This window comes from Symphalangus syndactylus, chromosome 11 (assembly GCF_028878055.3).
Source record: "Symphalangus syndactylus isolate Jambi chromosome 11, NHGRI_mSymSyn1-v2.1_pri, whole genome shotgun sequence".
NCBI classification, from domain to species: Eukaryota; Metazoa; Chordata; class Mammalia; order Primates; family Hylobatidae; genus Symphalangus; species Symphalangus syndactylus.
The window spans coordinates 66,973,753-66,988,846 of record NC_072433.2 but is presented as its reverse complement, the minus strand read 5'-3'; the positions used below and the strand labels follow the sequence as shown (position 1 = coordinate 66,988,846).

The window sequence follows — 15,094 nt, the reverse complement described above, 5'->3', positions numbered from 1 at the left end:
AGACTCAGATTCCTTCTTTGTCTTATACATCAGGAGTTCTCAACCTTGGCACAATTAACATTTTGAGCTGGAAAATTCTTTGTTGTGGAAAGCTGTCTTGTGCATTGTAGATGTTTAGCAGCATCCCTGGATGCTACCCACTAGATGCCAATAGCAGTTTCCCTCATTGTGACAGCCAAAAATGTGTCCAGACATTGTGAAATGTCCCAAGGAACAAATCACCCCAGTTTGAGAACCACTGCCCTATATCCAATCTATTACTTATCTACTGATACTACTTCCTAAATTTACCTTTAATCCCTTATCACGTCTTCATCCTGTTCCCTAAACTGCTATCCACTTTATTAATATTTGCGATTCTTTAGTAAGGTTCTGACTAGTCTCCCTGTGTCCAGTGTTTCTCTCCAACCCACCTCCTTTTTATTGCTGCCAAATTTTATGCATGTATATGAGAAGGTCTGGCTCTGTCACCCAAATTGGAGTGCAGTGGCATGATCTTGGCTCACTGTAACCTCTGCCTACCACCCCAGCCTCCCAAGTAGCTGGGACTACAGGTGTACACCACCACGCCAGACTAATTTTGGTTTTGTCATGTTGCCTAAGCTGATCTCAAACTTGTGAGCTCAAGTGATCAGCCCAGCTTGGCCTCCCAAAGCACTGGGATTACAGGTGTGAGCCACCGCACGTGACCCAGATTTATCTTTCTAAAATGCAAAGCTGGAGCTGAGCTAGGTGGCTTACTCCTGTAATCCTAGCAACTCGGGAAGCTGAGGTGGGAGGATTGCTTGAGTCCAAGACTTCAAGACCAGCCTGGGCAATATAGTGAGAACCTATCTGTTAAAAAAAAAAAAAAGAAAAAAGAAAAACTATTTCCTGTTTATAATCTCTCAGTAGCTTTCAGTAGACACCCTCATGAATTGTCTTCTCTCTTTTTTCATTCTAGCCTCATCCTTCAAAGGCACTCATACTTACCTGTACTAAGGTTCTTGCTACACAATGTACTTAGCCCTCCTCCCACTGTGCAACAGTTTGTTTCAAAGTCTATTTAGGCATCTGTTTTCTATCATAGCTGTCAGTTACTTATTTTTAGGGAATCTATCGTAGTGAAGAGCATTTTGTTTTTAACATATCCATCTTTTCTCACCAAATTGAATTTTTCAAGGGCAGGGACCATCTGGATCCTACATCTTGGCATATAATAGATATTCAATAAAAGTTTGAATCATTTATTAGTATGCCCTGTCAGATGCAGTAACATCCTCATTACTTCTAGGAATTCTGTTCCCTGGATCTGTGGTGAAAATTATTTCCCTAGTCTTTATCATATAGACTTTGAAGTACAGGCTTTTGACCATAGCAATCTTAAACTATAATTTTCTTTAAAAAACCAGCTATTCAGAAGAGAATTAAAGAAAGCTGTGTACTTAGTTGATATTCAAATGGCATTTGCTTATACGATATCTAGCTTAAAGATTTTTATTCTGAAAGGAACTAAATTGTGTGGATTAATTAAATGTATGACTCAATATGATGTAGAAAGTCTTTACCATACTGAAAACATTGCATTTCCATTGAGTAAGGATTTGTTGATTGCTTGTAGAAAGCTTGCAAAAGCAACATTATTATCTTAATAACTAATTTACTATTTTAGAAAATATGTTTATTAGAACACATTCTTATAATCACCAACTTGTGTTATTTAGGTGAATTTAGGAAATTTAACCCCTACCAAATGAAAACAACAAAAAAATCAAGTAATTGAGTTAGTAAAGAATAGTGTCCTACCTCCCTTGCTTATGTGCCTTAATAGAGTTGTGTATGATTAGATGTCCCTGTGACTTGTAACTAGCCACTCTCAGCCTGACCAACAATACTTTTACCTCAAACTTTAATTAGAAGGTGAAAAAAGAAAAATAGGGGTTGCAGGGCTTTTTGGAAGATAACCCAAGCTTATAGCACCAGCCTCACTGAAAGTCAATTGTTGAGTGTGGGGAAAGAGGGAATGAATAAGACGTATTCCCAATTCAGAGTTCATCATCCTGGTATAGTGCTTTGCCAGATTGTTAATAATTATTAAATGAATCCATATATAATGGCAGTTAAACAAGTAATGGCTCCACTTCATTTTTTAGGGAGTGGCACAAAATATATCACTTTCTTTTAAGAGAGATTCTTTAATAAGAAAAGTCGTATAGGAGGTTTTCCAGAAATAAAACTAGGAAAGAGCCAGGTTACCTACAGGGAAGGTACCTCCCTTTCACACCAACTCTCTAAGGGTTGAAATGGATATAGGAGTCACCCAACCTCTTATTAACCTAAAGAGCCATTTTGCCGTGGACTCAGATTTGCCTTGCCGTTTTTCTAATTTTTCTCCTCTCCATATTTACCCTTCCTTTCTTCAAATTTAAAATTTTAGAAATTTTAAAATTCTTCATAATTTTAAAATTAATTTACTTAATATTAAATATTACCAATTAAAATTTTCTTTATGACCTTGAACTGCTTTAGAAAAGAAAGATGTGTAGTGAAATGAAATAAATGAGTTTTATTTGGGCTCTTAAAAAAACAAGCTTGATAAATGCTGTTTCCAAGATAATTTTTACTCAGAACTTAGAAATTTTTGAATTACGATGCTTCTATTATATATGGATCATCTTATGCTTGTTGTTCATACTGTATAGAATTCTGTAATGATATTTTAAATAAGCATTTTTTATTAGTTTTTGTTCTTTGTAATTTAAAAAATCTGTATCTTTAAGGCCCTCCTTGATCTAAGTAAGAGATATTTGTGGTTTCAGCAACTTTGTTTTCCATAGACTTTTAAGTATAGTAGCGATTATAGTGAATGTATGTTTTCCCAGTAAGTTCTTTACCTATTCCCAGATTATTCTGGGTTTTAAATGGGTAAAATGTGTTTAAATGGGTTTTAAATGTGGTTTTAAGTGGGTAAAAATATTAACCTCGTAAGAGTCAAATATAAGATACTTGTATTTTAGCAGAGCATAGTTTACTCTCATTATTCACATCTTCCATGAAGGTGCCAGCAACACTAAGTTAGCAAATACTGTACTGAACCATTGCTCTTAGGGAAAAATACTGTGTCACGTTCCTACAAGCCTCTGCTCAAGACATTTTCATCAACTAATTAGTACATAACCATGTTTTATGTGTGTTTCTACTTAAAGACACCTTGCTTAGTATATATTGTTAATGCATTAACATTGAACTGATGGCCAACAGCACTGTAACTTATGCCTCAGTGAAACTTATCTAACACATATTTTCTCCACATCACAGCCTTCTTGCACCTAGGAACAGCTAGCATCTGGGAACACTTCAGCATGATGCTTATGGGCCATTTTACACAGTAAAAGCACCAACAAAGTGTGAAATGTGAAAAACATGGTGCTAAATAGACCATAAAAAGGACACTTGTAAATGTAGTATGAGAGCTGAAACAAGAAGGCAATGTCACTTTGTTCAGCTTCAGATGGAAATGTGCCATGTCAGGTGATGCATGGTTTTGCACTGCCCTGTGTGTATCTGTGAAAGACTAAGAATGTGCCACAGTATTTATTTGGCAGTTACAGATAAATTTTAGTGAGTAGGTGAATTCACATGTACAGACTCTTCAAATAATGAGGATTGACTATAATTGTTTTTAGAAACCTTATGACTGAATACTTAGAATATGCAAATTTGAAAGTTTCTCTTTCAGGTATGTGGAAATTGTTGATTAAGCAGAATCATCCTTGCAGTTTTCATGTTCTCTTGTCTAGTGAAATAAAACTGGCTGCTTTCAGTCCATCATTTTCTTTTCTGCCCTGCAGGGAACAGCCTATCTTCAGCACTCGAGCTCATGTCTTCCAAATTGACCCAAACACAAAGAAGAACTGGGTACCCACCAGCAAGCATGCAGTTACTGTGTCTTATTTCTATGACAGCACAAGAAATGTGTATAGGATAATCAGTTTAGATGGCTCAAAGGTAAGCTACGTTTACTTTGAATGATTTGGCTGTTTTTGCTTTTTTCAGTATGACATTTTAGTTTTATTCAGAAGATTTTATCTTCATTAATATAAAATGTTTCCTTTTGAGTTTTTAAAACTTTTAAGAAACAAAACTGATTATTAAGGTAGCAACATGTTTTGTCCACTAAATTACTTTGACTAACCACTTTATTACATCGTTACATGCCAAAATATTCTACAAATTTGAGGTCCTTCCATTTATTTAATGTTCATTGCATATCTGTTATGTGTCAGGCATTATGCCAGGTACTAGCAATATAGTGGTGGACAGAATAGACATGGTCTAGAATTCTAGGAACTCTAGTTCTTTTCAAATATACTGCTATAGACTAGTAGCAGTTTAAAGTCCCTATATCTTATGAAGTTTGTCAGTGTCAATACTAAAGCTGACATTTCTTCTCTGAAGAGAAGTAGAAGGACAAAACCTATATTATTTTTAGGAGAGGCAGATAGTGTAACAGGAGCAAGGACTGCCTGGGTTCAGATCTCAACTCCACCATCTACTGAGTGTTTTGTCTTTGGGCAGATTACTTCTCTGAGCCTCATTGTTCTCAACTCAGTACTGGTAGTTGTAAGGATTAAATTAGTTAATATCTGCAAAGCACTTAAATCAGTGCTTAGAGGACAGTGTGCCCTTCAGAAGGGTTGGCGGGGGGGGAAACCCCTTTTTTTTTTTTTTTTTTTGAGACAGAGTCTTGCTCTGTCACCCAGCCTGGAGTACAGCAGTGCAATCTCAGCTCACTGCAACCTCTGCCTCTCAGGTTCAAGCGATTTTCCTGCCTCAGCCTCCCCAGTAGCTGGGATTACAGGCGTGCACCACCATGCCTGGATAATTTTTGTATTTTTAATAGAGACAGGGTTTCACCATGTTGGCCAGGCTGGTCTTGAACTCCTCACCTCGTGATCTGCCTGCCTCAGCCTCCCAAAGTGCTGGGATTACATGCATGAGCCACCGCACCCGGACAGGGGATCCTTTTATCATCAATGAACTTCATGGAACTCACTTAGAGAAAGAAACTCCAAAGAAAAATCAGACTCTTAAGATTCTAGATTTAAAGTGTGTAGGAAGATGAGGTCTTCAGTTTCTTAAAGCCATGAGGCTTTTCCACTTCCAGGAATTTTAGCAATTAAGTGAAGGGGTTAAGCGCACACACTAGAGCCAGACTGACTGGTTTGAATTTTTGTTTCTACCACCTGCTTGCCATCTATATTAGTCCATTCTCATACTTCTATGAAGAAATACCTGAGACTGGGTAATTTATAAAGGAAAGAGGTTTAATTGACTCACAGTTCCACGTGGCTGGGGAAGCCTCAGGAAACTTACAATCGTGGCAGAAGGTACGTCTTCACAGGGCGGCAGGAGAGAGAATGAGAGCAAGCAGGGGAAATGCCAGACGCATATAAAACCATCAGATCTTGTGAGACTCACTATCACAAGAACAGCATGGGGGAAACTGCCCCCCATGATTCAATTACGTCCACCTGGTTCCACCCTTGACACATGGGGATTACAATTCAAGGTGAGATTTGGATGGGGTCACAGAGCCAAACTGTATCACCATCTGATCTTGAGCAAAGTATTTAGCTTCTGCATGCAGGGCTGGGCACTGAGGTTTGTGCCTGTAATTCTAGCACTTTGGGAGGCCGAGGCATGAGGATCACTTGACACCAGGAGTTTGAGACCAGCCTGGGTAACACAGTGAGATCCCATCTCAAAAAAAAAAAAAAAAAATTAGCCAGGTGTATTGGTGCATGCCTGTAGTCCTAGCTACTTAGGAGATTGGGGCTGGAGCTAAGGAGGTCAAAGCTGCAGTGAGCTATGATTATATCCAGAGAGAGACCCTGTCTCTTAAGGGGAAAAAAAAAATCTTCCGTATGCCTCAGTTTTCTCATCTGTAAAAAGGAATGAATAAAAATACCTGCATCATTACACCATAGGGTTGTGAAGAGTAAGTAAATTTAGGCAAAAGCACAGTGTATATAGTAATCACTGTACAAACACTCACTGCTATTGTTGTTAATACTATTATCAGGTGATTATTGCCTAGTGTTTTGTGGGGAATAAAAGATAATTTAATGCTAAACTTTTTGTCTGTTTTTTCTGTGTACTCATTCCTTATCTCCTTAACTAGGTTAACTAGATTATATGACCCCAAGGGCTATTTGCACTTTGTGTCTTATACATAAGTAACTAATATGTATTTACTTGAATAATTGATACTTTCATTTTTACTTGGAGGATTTAAAGGACTTAAGAAATAGAAATAGTTCATTTCTGTGAAGCTTTTAGTGAAGAATAATTTTGTCATATTTTGTAACTGGTTTAGTGAAGTTTGACAGATACTAGATATTACAACCTGAGACTCTAGAGTGTTTATTTCTTTTCCCTTATTTCTTTTCCCTTATTTGAACCTTGAATTCTCTGTAATCTGTTTTGTTTTTGGTCTCAAACAACAGATAACATGCCTCCTTTATTAGAAAGGAGGGTTAACAGAGATAACAGAAAAGATAACAATCCTCCTTTATTAGAAAGGAGGGTTAAATGTTGTGTACCAAAAAAGGTCAACTGAATAGTCCCATGTCCAAGAAAAGAAACCATATGGAAGTGATTAAATAGATTTCATTTGCTAACTTCACTTTCACCAGATTAAAATACTTTGAGTTATTTTAAAGGAAGGAATTTTAGTGATGAACACATAATCCTCATGTGTTCTTCCCACTGAAGCAATATGAAATGTTGCTCTTGCATTTTTCCATTTCTGAATATACGTTGCTGTTTGTAATTATTAGAATCATAAATGTCTTTTGAAAAGCTTTTTGTATTTTTTTTTTTTTTTTTTGAGACGGAGTCTTGCTCTGTCGCCCAGGCTGGAGTGCAGTGGCTCAATCTCGGCTCACTGCAAGCTCCGCCTCCTGGGTTCACGCCGTTCTCCTGCCTCAGCCTCTCCGAGTAGCTGGGACTACAGGCGCCCGCCACCACGCCCGGCTAATTTTTTTTTTTTTGTATTTTTAGTAGAGACGGGGTTTCACCATGGTCTCGATCTCCTGACCTTGTGATCCGCCCGCCTTGGCCTCCCAAAGTGCTGGGATTACAAGCGTGAGCCACTGCGCCCAGCCACTTTTTGTATTTTTTTTAACAAAATCTATCTTCTGTAGCAGAGTTATATTTTCTATCACATTTTCCATTTTGTAATTACTTTTCTAAACTGATGCTATTAACTGCTGCAGTTCCTACAGGAGTGGTTGTTTTTTAAGTCAGCAGTAGTGGTTTATTTGACTCAGCTAAACAAATGTTTTCTCCATCCTCCATCTCACCCCCGACTTCTGCTCTTCATGATTGAGTTGGAAACCCCTTAGGTGTCCTGCCTAGAAAATGTGCGCTTGTTCTCACTTAGTGCCTCTACTGTGCATATGAAGTTTGCTTTAAGGTTTTCTGATTATGCTACAGAGACCTCAGCATGGTCAAGGGCCAGGATCAGGGCACTGTGTGATCCGTACATGAGGTAGTAATGACAGTGTATTTCTATCTCTTTTCCTTAAAAGGACTAGAACTCCAGGGTTGGGAGACATATTTATTTTCAGAACTAAAATTGTTCTTTTAAATGCATTCTACTCAAAGAAGCTAAGAAATAAAGCTTTTTAAAAGTGTGGGATCATCTATCATTTTAAGGTTTTCTTCATTAAAGAACAAGTAATACAGAGACAAGGAACGGTTCAGAATGGAGATTAAAATAAAACTAGTAAAAGTGGAAGGAAGTTAATTTGAAATAGTTAAAATGAGGGGGCTTAGTGACCAAATACCAGCACATTGGTCAGTTTTCTTAGATGCCTATAAAACCTGTTGTTGACTCACTTTCGAGTTATTAGGGTCATGTATAAAATGCCCTTGTCTGTTAGAAAACACAGAGATCCCAGTGCAGATGTGCCCTCCTCAGGACCTGCAAATCTAAGGCAGTGCCTACCAGTCTTGATTTCTTGCCTTTTACTCTGTCACATCCTGGTCTTTACAGTACTTACTACTCACTGAAATTACATTGGTCAGCTATTTATTTACTTGTATGTTTACTGACTCCTCTTATTCTAGACTGTAATTTGCAATTATATTGCCCCTCTTATTGTTGTGTCTCAAATTTTTAGAACTGTGCTTGGCATTTAAAAGGTACTCAAAGTTGAATAAACGAATGATTCCTTACCATTTGTTAATAAATTCTTTCCTATTTAGTCTTTCATTTGATGACTTCATTTGATGCTGTTCAAGTTAGAGCAGTTATTAGCCACATTTTACACATCCCAAATGACATGCTAAGAAAAGCAGTTTTTGAACTGAAGGGTAAGGAAACTGTATAAGTATGAATATGTAAACTTTGTCTGAGGTAAAAACACTTAATTGAGGATAAGGGCTCTCATATAATAACAGTGGACACATCTTCTGTCTGAGACAAAGGAAGGGACCACTTTTTTTTTTTTTTTTGAGACAGAGTCTCGCTCTGTCGCCCGGGCTGGAGTGCAGTGGCGCAATCTCGGCTCACTGCAAGCTCCGCCTCCCGGGTTCACGCCATTCTCCTGCCTCAGCCTCCGAGTAGCTGGGACTACAGGCGCCCGCCACCGCGCCCGGCTAATTTTTTGTATTTTTTAATAGAGACGGGGTTTCACCGTGGTCTCGATCTCCTGACCTCGTGATCCGACCGCCTCGGCCTCCCAAAGTGCTGGGATTACAAGCGTGAGCCACCGCGCCCGGCCGGGACCACTCTTTTACTGTTCTTTTTTTCTTTTAGTAGGACAGGTGTCATACATTCATTTTTATGACTTCTCCAATACCTGCATAGCTCTTAAATATTTACTTTTATACTGTTGTTCACATGGTAAACAAATTTAGTTTTGTTGAGAAAATGCTCACATGGTAAGCAAATTTAGTTCAGAAAATGCTTGATGTATCATTCCACATTTAAGAGTTCAGGAGATGACTGCTTATGGATTTGCTAACATCTATTACTATTGGAATCACTTTCTAATCTTAAATTTGGAGTGCATTAGACTAAAAGATTCCTCACTTTTATGGTATTAGCAGAGAGAATGAGTTAATATTTTATGATAGTTGAAATGTATTATGGTGATCACCAAAGTTAGTATTTAGTAACATGCTGACATACTAGTTTTCTAAGAAATTATGTGTGAAACAAATGATAGCAATTCTCAACATCATGAATCTATGCCACTTTATGAGAAAAGAAATGAGTATACAGTTGACTCATGACACTGGTTTAAATTATGCAGGTTCACTTATACGTGGATCGAAAAATACAGTATTTGTAGGATGTGAAAAACAAGTATTAGAGGGTTGACCTCATATATGCAGGTTCTGCAGTGCTGACTATGGGACTTGAGTATGCATGGGTTTTGGTATACACTTGGGTCCTGGAACCAATCTCCCAACTCTAGCAAGGAACACCTCTATATTTAGAGGTTTGTTTTTTCCTTGAGTAAAGGGAAAAAGTACTAAACAATTGCAAGTCTTTTCTGTATCATAATGTATTTCAGGTAAATCAGCTTGAAGAAAACTCAATTATGGATTTTAGAAAATCAGTGTTGGCCGGGCACAGTGGCTTACGCCTGTAATCCCACACTTTGGGAAGCCGAGGTGGGCAGATCATGAGATCAGGAGATGGAGATCATCCTGGCTAACATGGTGAAACCCCGTCTCTACTAAAAAAATACAAAAAAATTAGCTGGGCGTGGTGGTGGGTGCCTGTAGTCCCAGCTACTCAGGAGGCTGAGGCAGGAGAATGGCGTGAACCTGGGAGTTGGAGCTTGCAGTGAGCCAAGATCGCGCCACTGCACTCCAGCCTGGGCGACAGAGCAAGACTGCATCTAAAAAAAAAAAAGAAAATCAGTGTCATATTTTCTATATATATTTTCATTTTTGAAAGATTCTTTGGAGGGTGGTACCCTACTTTTAAATAAACCACTATTAAGGCCTACCTTCTTCTAGTGATTATCATCCAAAATTAATAAAAAGCATTCAAAAGGAAAAAACTGACCACATTAAAAACTCTTTGACATTTTTTGGATCATAGGTAAACTTATTTGAGTGTAAAATGTTGACATTTTTGAAAGTGTCATCATATTTATATTTTAGTTAACATATTTCCACACTATCACTTATAATGCCAGAAACTATTTCTGTAACTATCTTTATGTATTTAATGTTGTGGCTTATTGATAATCTTAAGCTTTTATGTAACTGAATGGTTTTGTATTTAAATGCCTGTTTGCTGATTTTTTGCTGGTTACTCATACTTGCTTTATTTTTTAGGCAATAATAAATAGTACCATCACCCCAAACATGACATTTACTAAAACATCCCAGAAGTTTGGCCAGTGGGCTGATAGCCGGGCAAACACTGTTTATGGATTGGGATTCTCCTCTGAGCATCATCTTTCGAAAGTGAGTTAAATCATAAAATTTGAATGAAAATCTTCATCTTCAAGTCATATATCTTAAATATATAATACCAAATGGAGAGTATAAAATATAGGAGAAATTTAATATTCTCAAAACAACAGTAGTGACTTCAGAGCAAGAAGCAAGACATCATTAGATTCTACTGTCACCTGGAAAATGTGTTGTACACATTAAAAACAGTCACCATTGGTTGAGAAGGATTCATGTGGTTAATTGTCTGTGTGATAGGAATTAAAAGGTGGGGATTATCACTTCAGAATTGATTTTTGTCAGAGATTAGTACCCTCAATTGGAGATGGTCTGCAAGATAGGCAGATACCAAGCTCTTTTGAATTGTGAAAACTCAAGCTGACAGTGATATAGATTTCAGCATTTTGATGTGACAGCAGGTACGTATAAATCACTGTGTTCAGGGGAAATTGTGCTTTATCTAGATGTAGAATACTCCGAGCTCTGATGCAGTGCAGACTGAGATACTATAGACATCATGAGGAATTTTTAGATAATACTCACCATGTGACCAGAAAGGCCAATAAAATGCAAAGCATCACCAGGCTAAATATTGGAAATAAGACAGTTCTCCTGTCAATAAGCAAAAGCCTTGTAATGTTTATACCAGCAGCACCTTGGGTTCTTGTGGATGTTACACAGAAAAGAATATATAAGAAAATACAATCTCAGTATACTAAGTGATCAAAGAGAAAAGTAAAACTCACTTTTCTCTTCAGAGCTTGCGCCTGCCAGACCTAAAGATTTATTCTTAGGCCGGGCGCGGTGGCTCACGCTTGTAATCCCAGCACTTTGGGAGGCCGAGGCGGGCGGATCACGAGGTCAGGAGATCAAGACCACGGTGAAACCCCGTCTCTACTAAAAATACAAAAAAAAAAATTAGCCGGGCGTGGTGGCGGGCGCCTGTAGTCCCAGCTACTCGGAGAGGCTGAGGCAGGAGAATGGCGTGAACCTGGGAGGCAGAGCTTGCAGTGAGCTGAGATTGTGCCACTGCACTCCAGCCTGGGTGGCAGAGCGAGACTCCGTCTCAAAAAAAAAAAAGATTTATTCTTAAAACCTCTGTTTGAAGCATTCAGTTAAAAGAATAACCACATATTTTAAATACTTTACATGTGATTTGGTATACGCAGGATCTGATACTAAAACTCAGGCTAGAGTGTTGAAATTATTCAAGTGCAGAGAAATCAGGCTCTTGTAGATATACACTGTTTATACTTACATTAAATTTTAAGCTGTTTTTCTTTACAGAAATTATTCTGTATTCAAATTCTTAAACTGGGTTCTTTTTAGAAATCTTACACTTTTGTGAATATATATTGAATATTTTATTTTCTTCTAATTATAAACATTTCTTAACACTTTTCAAGTGTTTTTGTTATCTTTTGTATATGAATTATAGTTTAAATCTCAATTTTAAGGCTATTTTAACTTTTGCCTTGGTGATTATAAATCATTTTCTGTAGGATGATTAAAACAAATATTAAGGCTGGGTACAGTGGCTCATGCCTTTAATCCCAGCACTTTGAGAGGCCAAGGAGGGCAGATCACTTGAGGCCAGGAGTTCGAGACCAGCCTAGTCAACATGGCAAAATCCCGTTTCTACTAAAAATACAAAAAAATTAGCTGGGTGTGGTGTCACACACCTGTAGTCCCAGCTACTTGGGAGGCTGAGACACGAGAGTCATTTGAACCCAGGAGGCAGAGGCTGCAGTGAGCCAAGATTGCAACACTGCACTCTAGCCTAGGTGACAGAGCAAGACTCTGTCTCAAAAAACAACAACAACAAACAAATATTATCATTTTGGTTTCTCTTGTACACATCTTATTCTTTAAATGTATTTCTTGAACTGTGGTAAAGATAAGAGTTTTACATTCAAAGTATCTCAGCATAACTAGGACACAGGTTTAAAGCCGTCATTATCACAACTAAACAGTTCTGTTGAGAAGTTATATGTTTATTCTAATACTTTTGCCATCATTCAGAACCTTTTTAGAACTTGGTGTTGTTTTTTTTTATTATTGCCTATTAAAGACTATAGCAAATAAAAAATCTATAAATATATCTTGCTGAATTTCTTAACTTGACAATACAAGAACTAAATCGTGGATTATTTTCTCAAATAAACTTGCCTTAAATGCTTTTTGGGCTAAGTAATTTTGTCTGTAAATTAAGTTCTTCATTACATCTTTCAAGTTACTGAGCAGCTAGCTAATGTAAAGTTTATTAACTTCTGTCAGTTCTACTCTTTTCCCTTGTTTGAACTTTTCTCTGAGAATGGCTTTTTTTTTTTTCAATTTTTTTCTTCTTTAAAGTTAGCATATGCTTTTGACCAGCCTTACTGGTGGTAAATCTCCTAGTATTTAAGGGTGGGTTGAATATTGGGAAACAGCTCTTAAGCTCTTCGAGCCAATTCTAGCTTATATCCTCACAGAACTTGGCTCCAAGAGCTTCAGATCAGTCTCTTCAGAATGTTTTGATCCAAAGATGACAAAATCATAATTTATTTTTCAGGCTACCTTGTAGACTAATTTTGGTGTTTTGCAGACTGTAGGAGGCTCAAAGGAGTTTATAATATTTTACATAAACAAAGCAAGTACATAAATATTCTAGCTTGTTTTATCAGTTAAAAGCCATGAGTAAGTCAAAACATTATAAGGGTTTGGAGAAGGCAATTCTAGACAAAGACATCTCAAAATAAGGGAAAGTACCATCGTTGAAAAAACATGTGTGGTCTCTTAAGGTTGAATGGTATGAACAAAATTCCAGTTATGCTTGGATTGTTAGAGTGCTTACTAGGTTGTATTTTGTTATCATGGGAAATCTAAGCTGTCACTTTTTTCTTTTGCTGAAAACTAAGGATATACAAATTAGCAATAGTGTAGATTTTTACAAAGTTGAGAAGGCTTTTAAACATTAACTATTATGGAATTTTCAATTAGTGTAAGAAAAACCTTGTATACTATTTCAGATTACATAAAGAGAAGTTTTGTTTTGATTTCATTTCCACCAATGTGAGTGAGACCCTTGTAGCTTTGTTCAGATGTTGTACTGTTTGGAGATACTCTGTTCAATTAGAGAAGTATAGTAGCACAAATTCACTTTCCTGAGATACACATTATAGGTAGCAGTGACAAGGTTTAAGGTAAGAAGGAAAAGTTGTGATAATGACGGCTTTAATTTTGACCCTCCTCCATCTCTCCTAGATTAGAGTATCACAGGCCTTTCCTTCCAAAATTTTTCTTCCCAAGATGGAAATGAAATCAGAGTTGGTTTATGAGGGTTTGAGAAAGGAACTATAATTTCATGTTTTAATTACCAACTCTAACAGATATTTTAAGTTGCATAGGGATTTGGGGTTTTTAAATGTAGCTATTATGTAGTCTTAACTTATTCTCACTGATAATAGTGATAGACTAGCGTCCACTTCCAAAACATAGACAGATATTCTTTGTGGCCAGGATGTTTTATAGTTTCCTATGAGTTCCTAAGAACTAGCATTTCATGTACAATAATTTTTGTTTTGAAACTGTTATCCATCTTAAAGACCGTTGAGTATTATTCCTTTCTGCTGCTGTACATGAGCTATTTAGGAATCGTCGGAAATAAATTTTTAGTTATGTCAGTTAGTGAAAATAGCAAATATTTCTATTTGTATTACTGAAAATAAAGTGCATTGTGTATTATGAGAGTTTATATTTTAGTAAAATTTAAAAGCATTTTCTAAATACTGTGATGTTTACAAGTGGATACTTGTGAAATTCAGTTTTCTCAATGATAAACATAGCACGGTATGCTTATGTTTACTGATTCTTTCCCCTACCTTGGTCTTAGTAAATTATTTCTGAACAACCAGGAGTCCTTTAGGTAAGCTAGCTGACTCTGAAGTCTAACTTAGATATATCTTGATGTTTTGAATAAGATTTGTCAAAATACTTCATAGTGCACAGACAAATGTTTGGAATTAGGTTTCATTTCCTGTCATTTTCATTTCCTGTCATTTTCATATTAGAAGCTATAATTGGTTTGGAGGCTATATTGCTTGTGTAGAGTCAGTTATTCAGAAAATGAATAACTTTACTAAGGTAAAAGTGGGCACTGTGACCTATTTTTATTTGGTTAATGTATGTAGTCTTTATACATTCAGTTTGCAGAAAAGTTTCAGGAATTTAAAGAAGCTGCTCGACTAGCAAAGGAAAAATCACAAGAGAAGATGGAACTTACCAGTACACCTTCACAGGTGGGTATATCATTTCTATTCTTAATTATGAACCTTGTTCATTTCAGATAGTATCCTTCATGCCAGAATTAAATCTCCAAAGTACACATAGAAATGCACCCTTTAGTGTGGTGGCTCACGCCTGTAATCCCAGGACTTTGATAGGCTTAGGTGGGAGGATTACTTGAGCCCAGGAGTTCAAGATCAGCCTGAGCAACATAGGGAGACCTCATCTCTACAAATTAAAAAAAAAAAAAAAAAAAAAGTAGCCAAGTGTGGTGGTGCAAGCCTATGGTCTTAGCTACTTGGGAAGCTGAGGTAGGAGGATCACTTGACTGAGAGGTCGAGGCTGCAGTGAGCTATAATTGTGCCAC

General features: G+C 37.1%; 1 protein-coding gene across 3 annotated transcripts in view; it reads left to right on the top strand.

The window, feature by feature from the left end:
• The window catches only part of HOMER1 (homer scaffold protein 1), a 141,558-nt gene that overhangs the window by 53,783 nt on the left and 72,681 nt on the right, over window positions 1-15,094 (top strand). For 2 of the 3 annotated variants that reach the window (XM_055297677.2, XM_055297678.2), the window contains exons 2-4: window positions 3,831-3,987; window positions 10,345-10,476; window positions 14,649-14,741. In XM_055297677.2, the coding sequence (XP_055153652.1) occupies window positions 3,831-3,987; window positions 10,345-10,476; window positions 14,649-14,741 (382 nt within the window). The remainder of the gene's footprint in view (window positions 1-3,830; window positions 3,988-10,344; window positions 10,477-14,648; window positions 14,742-15,094) is intronic. The other variant, XM_055297679.2, reaches the window with a different exon arrangement.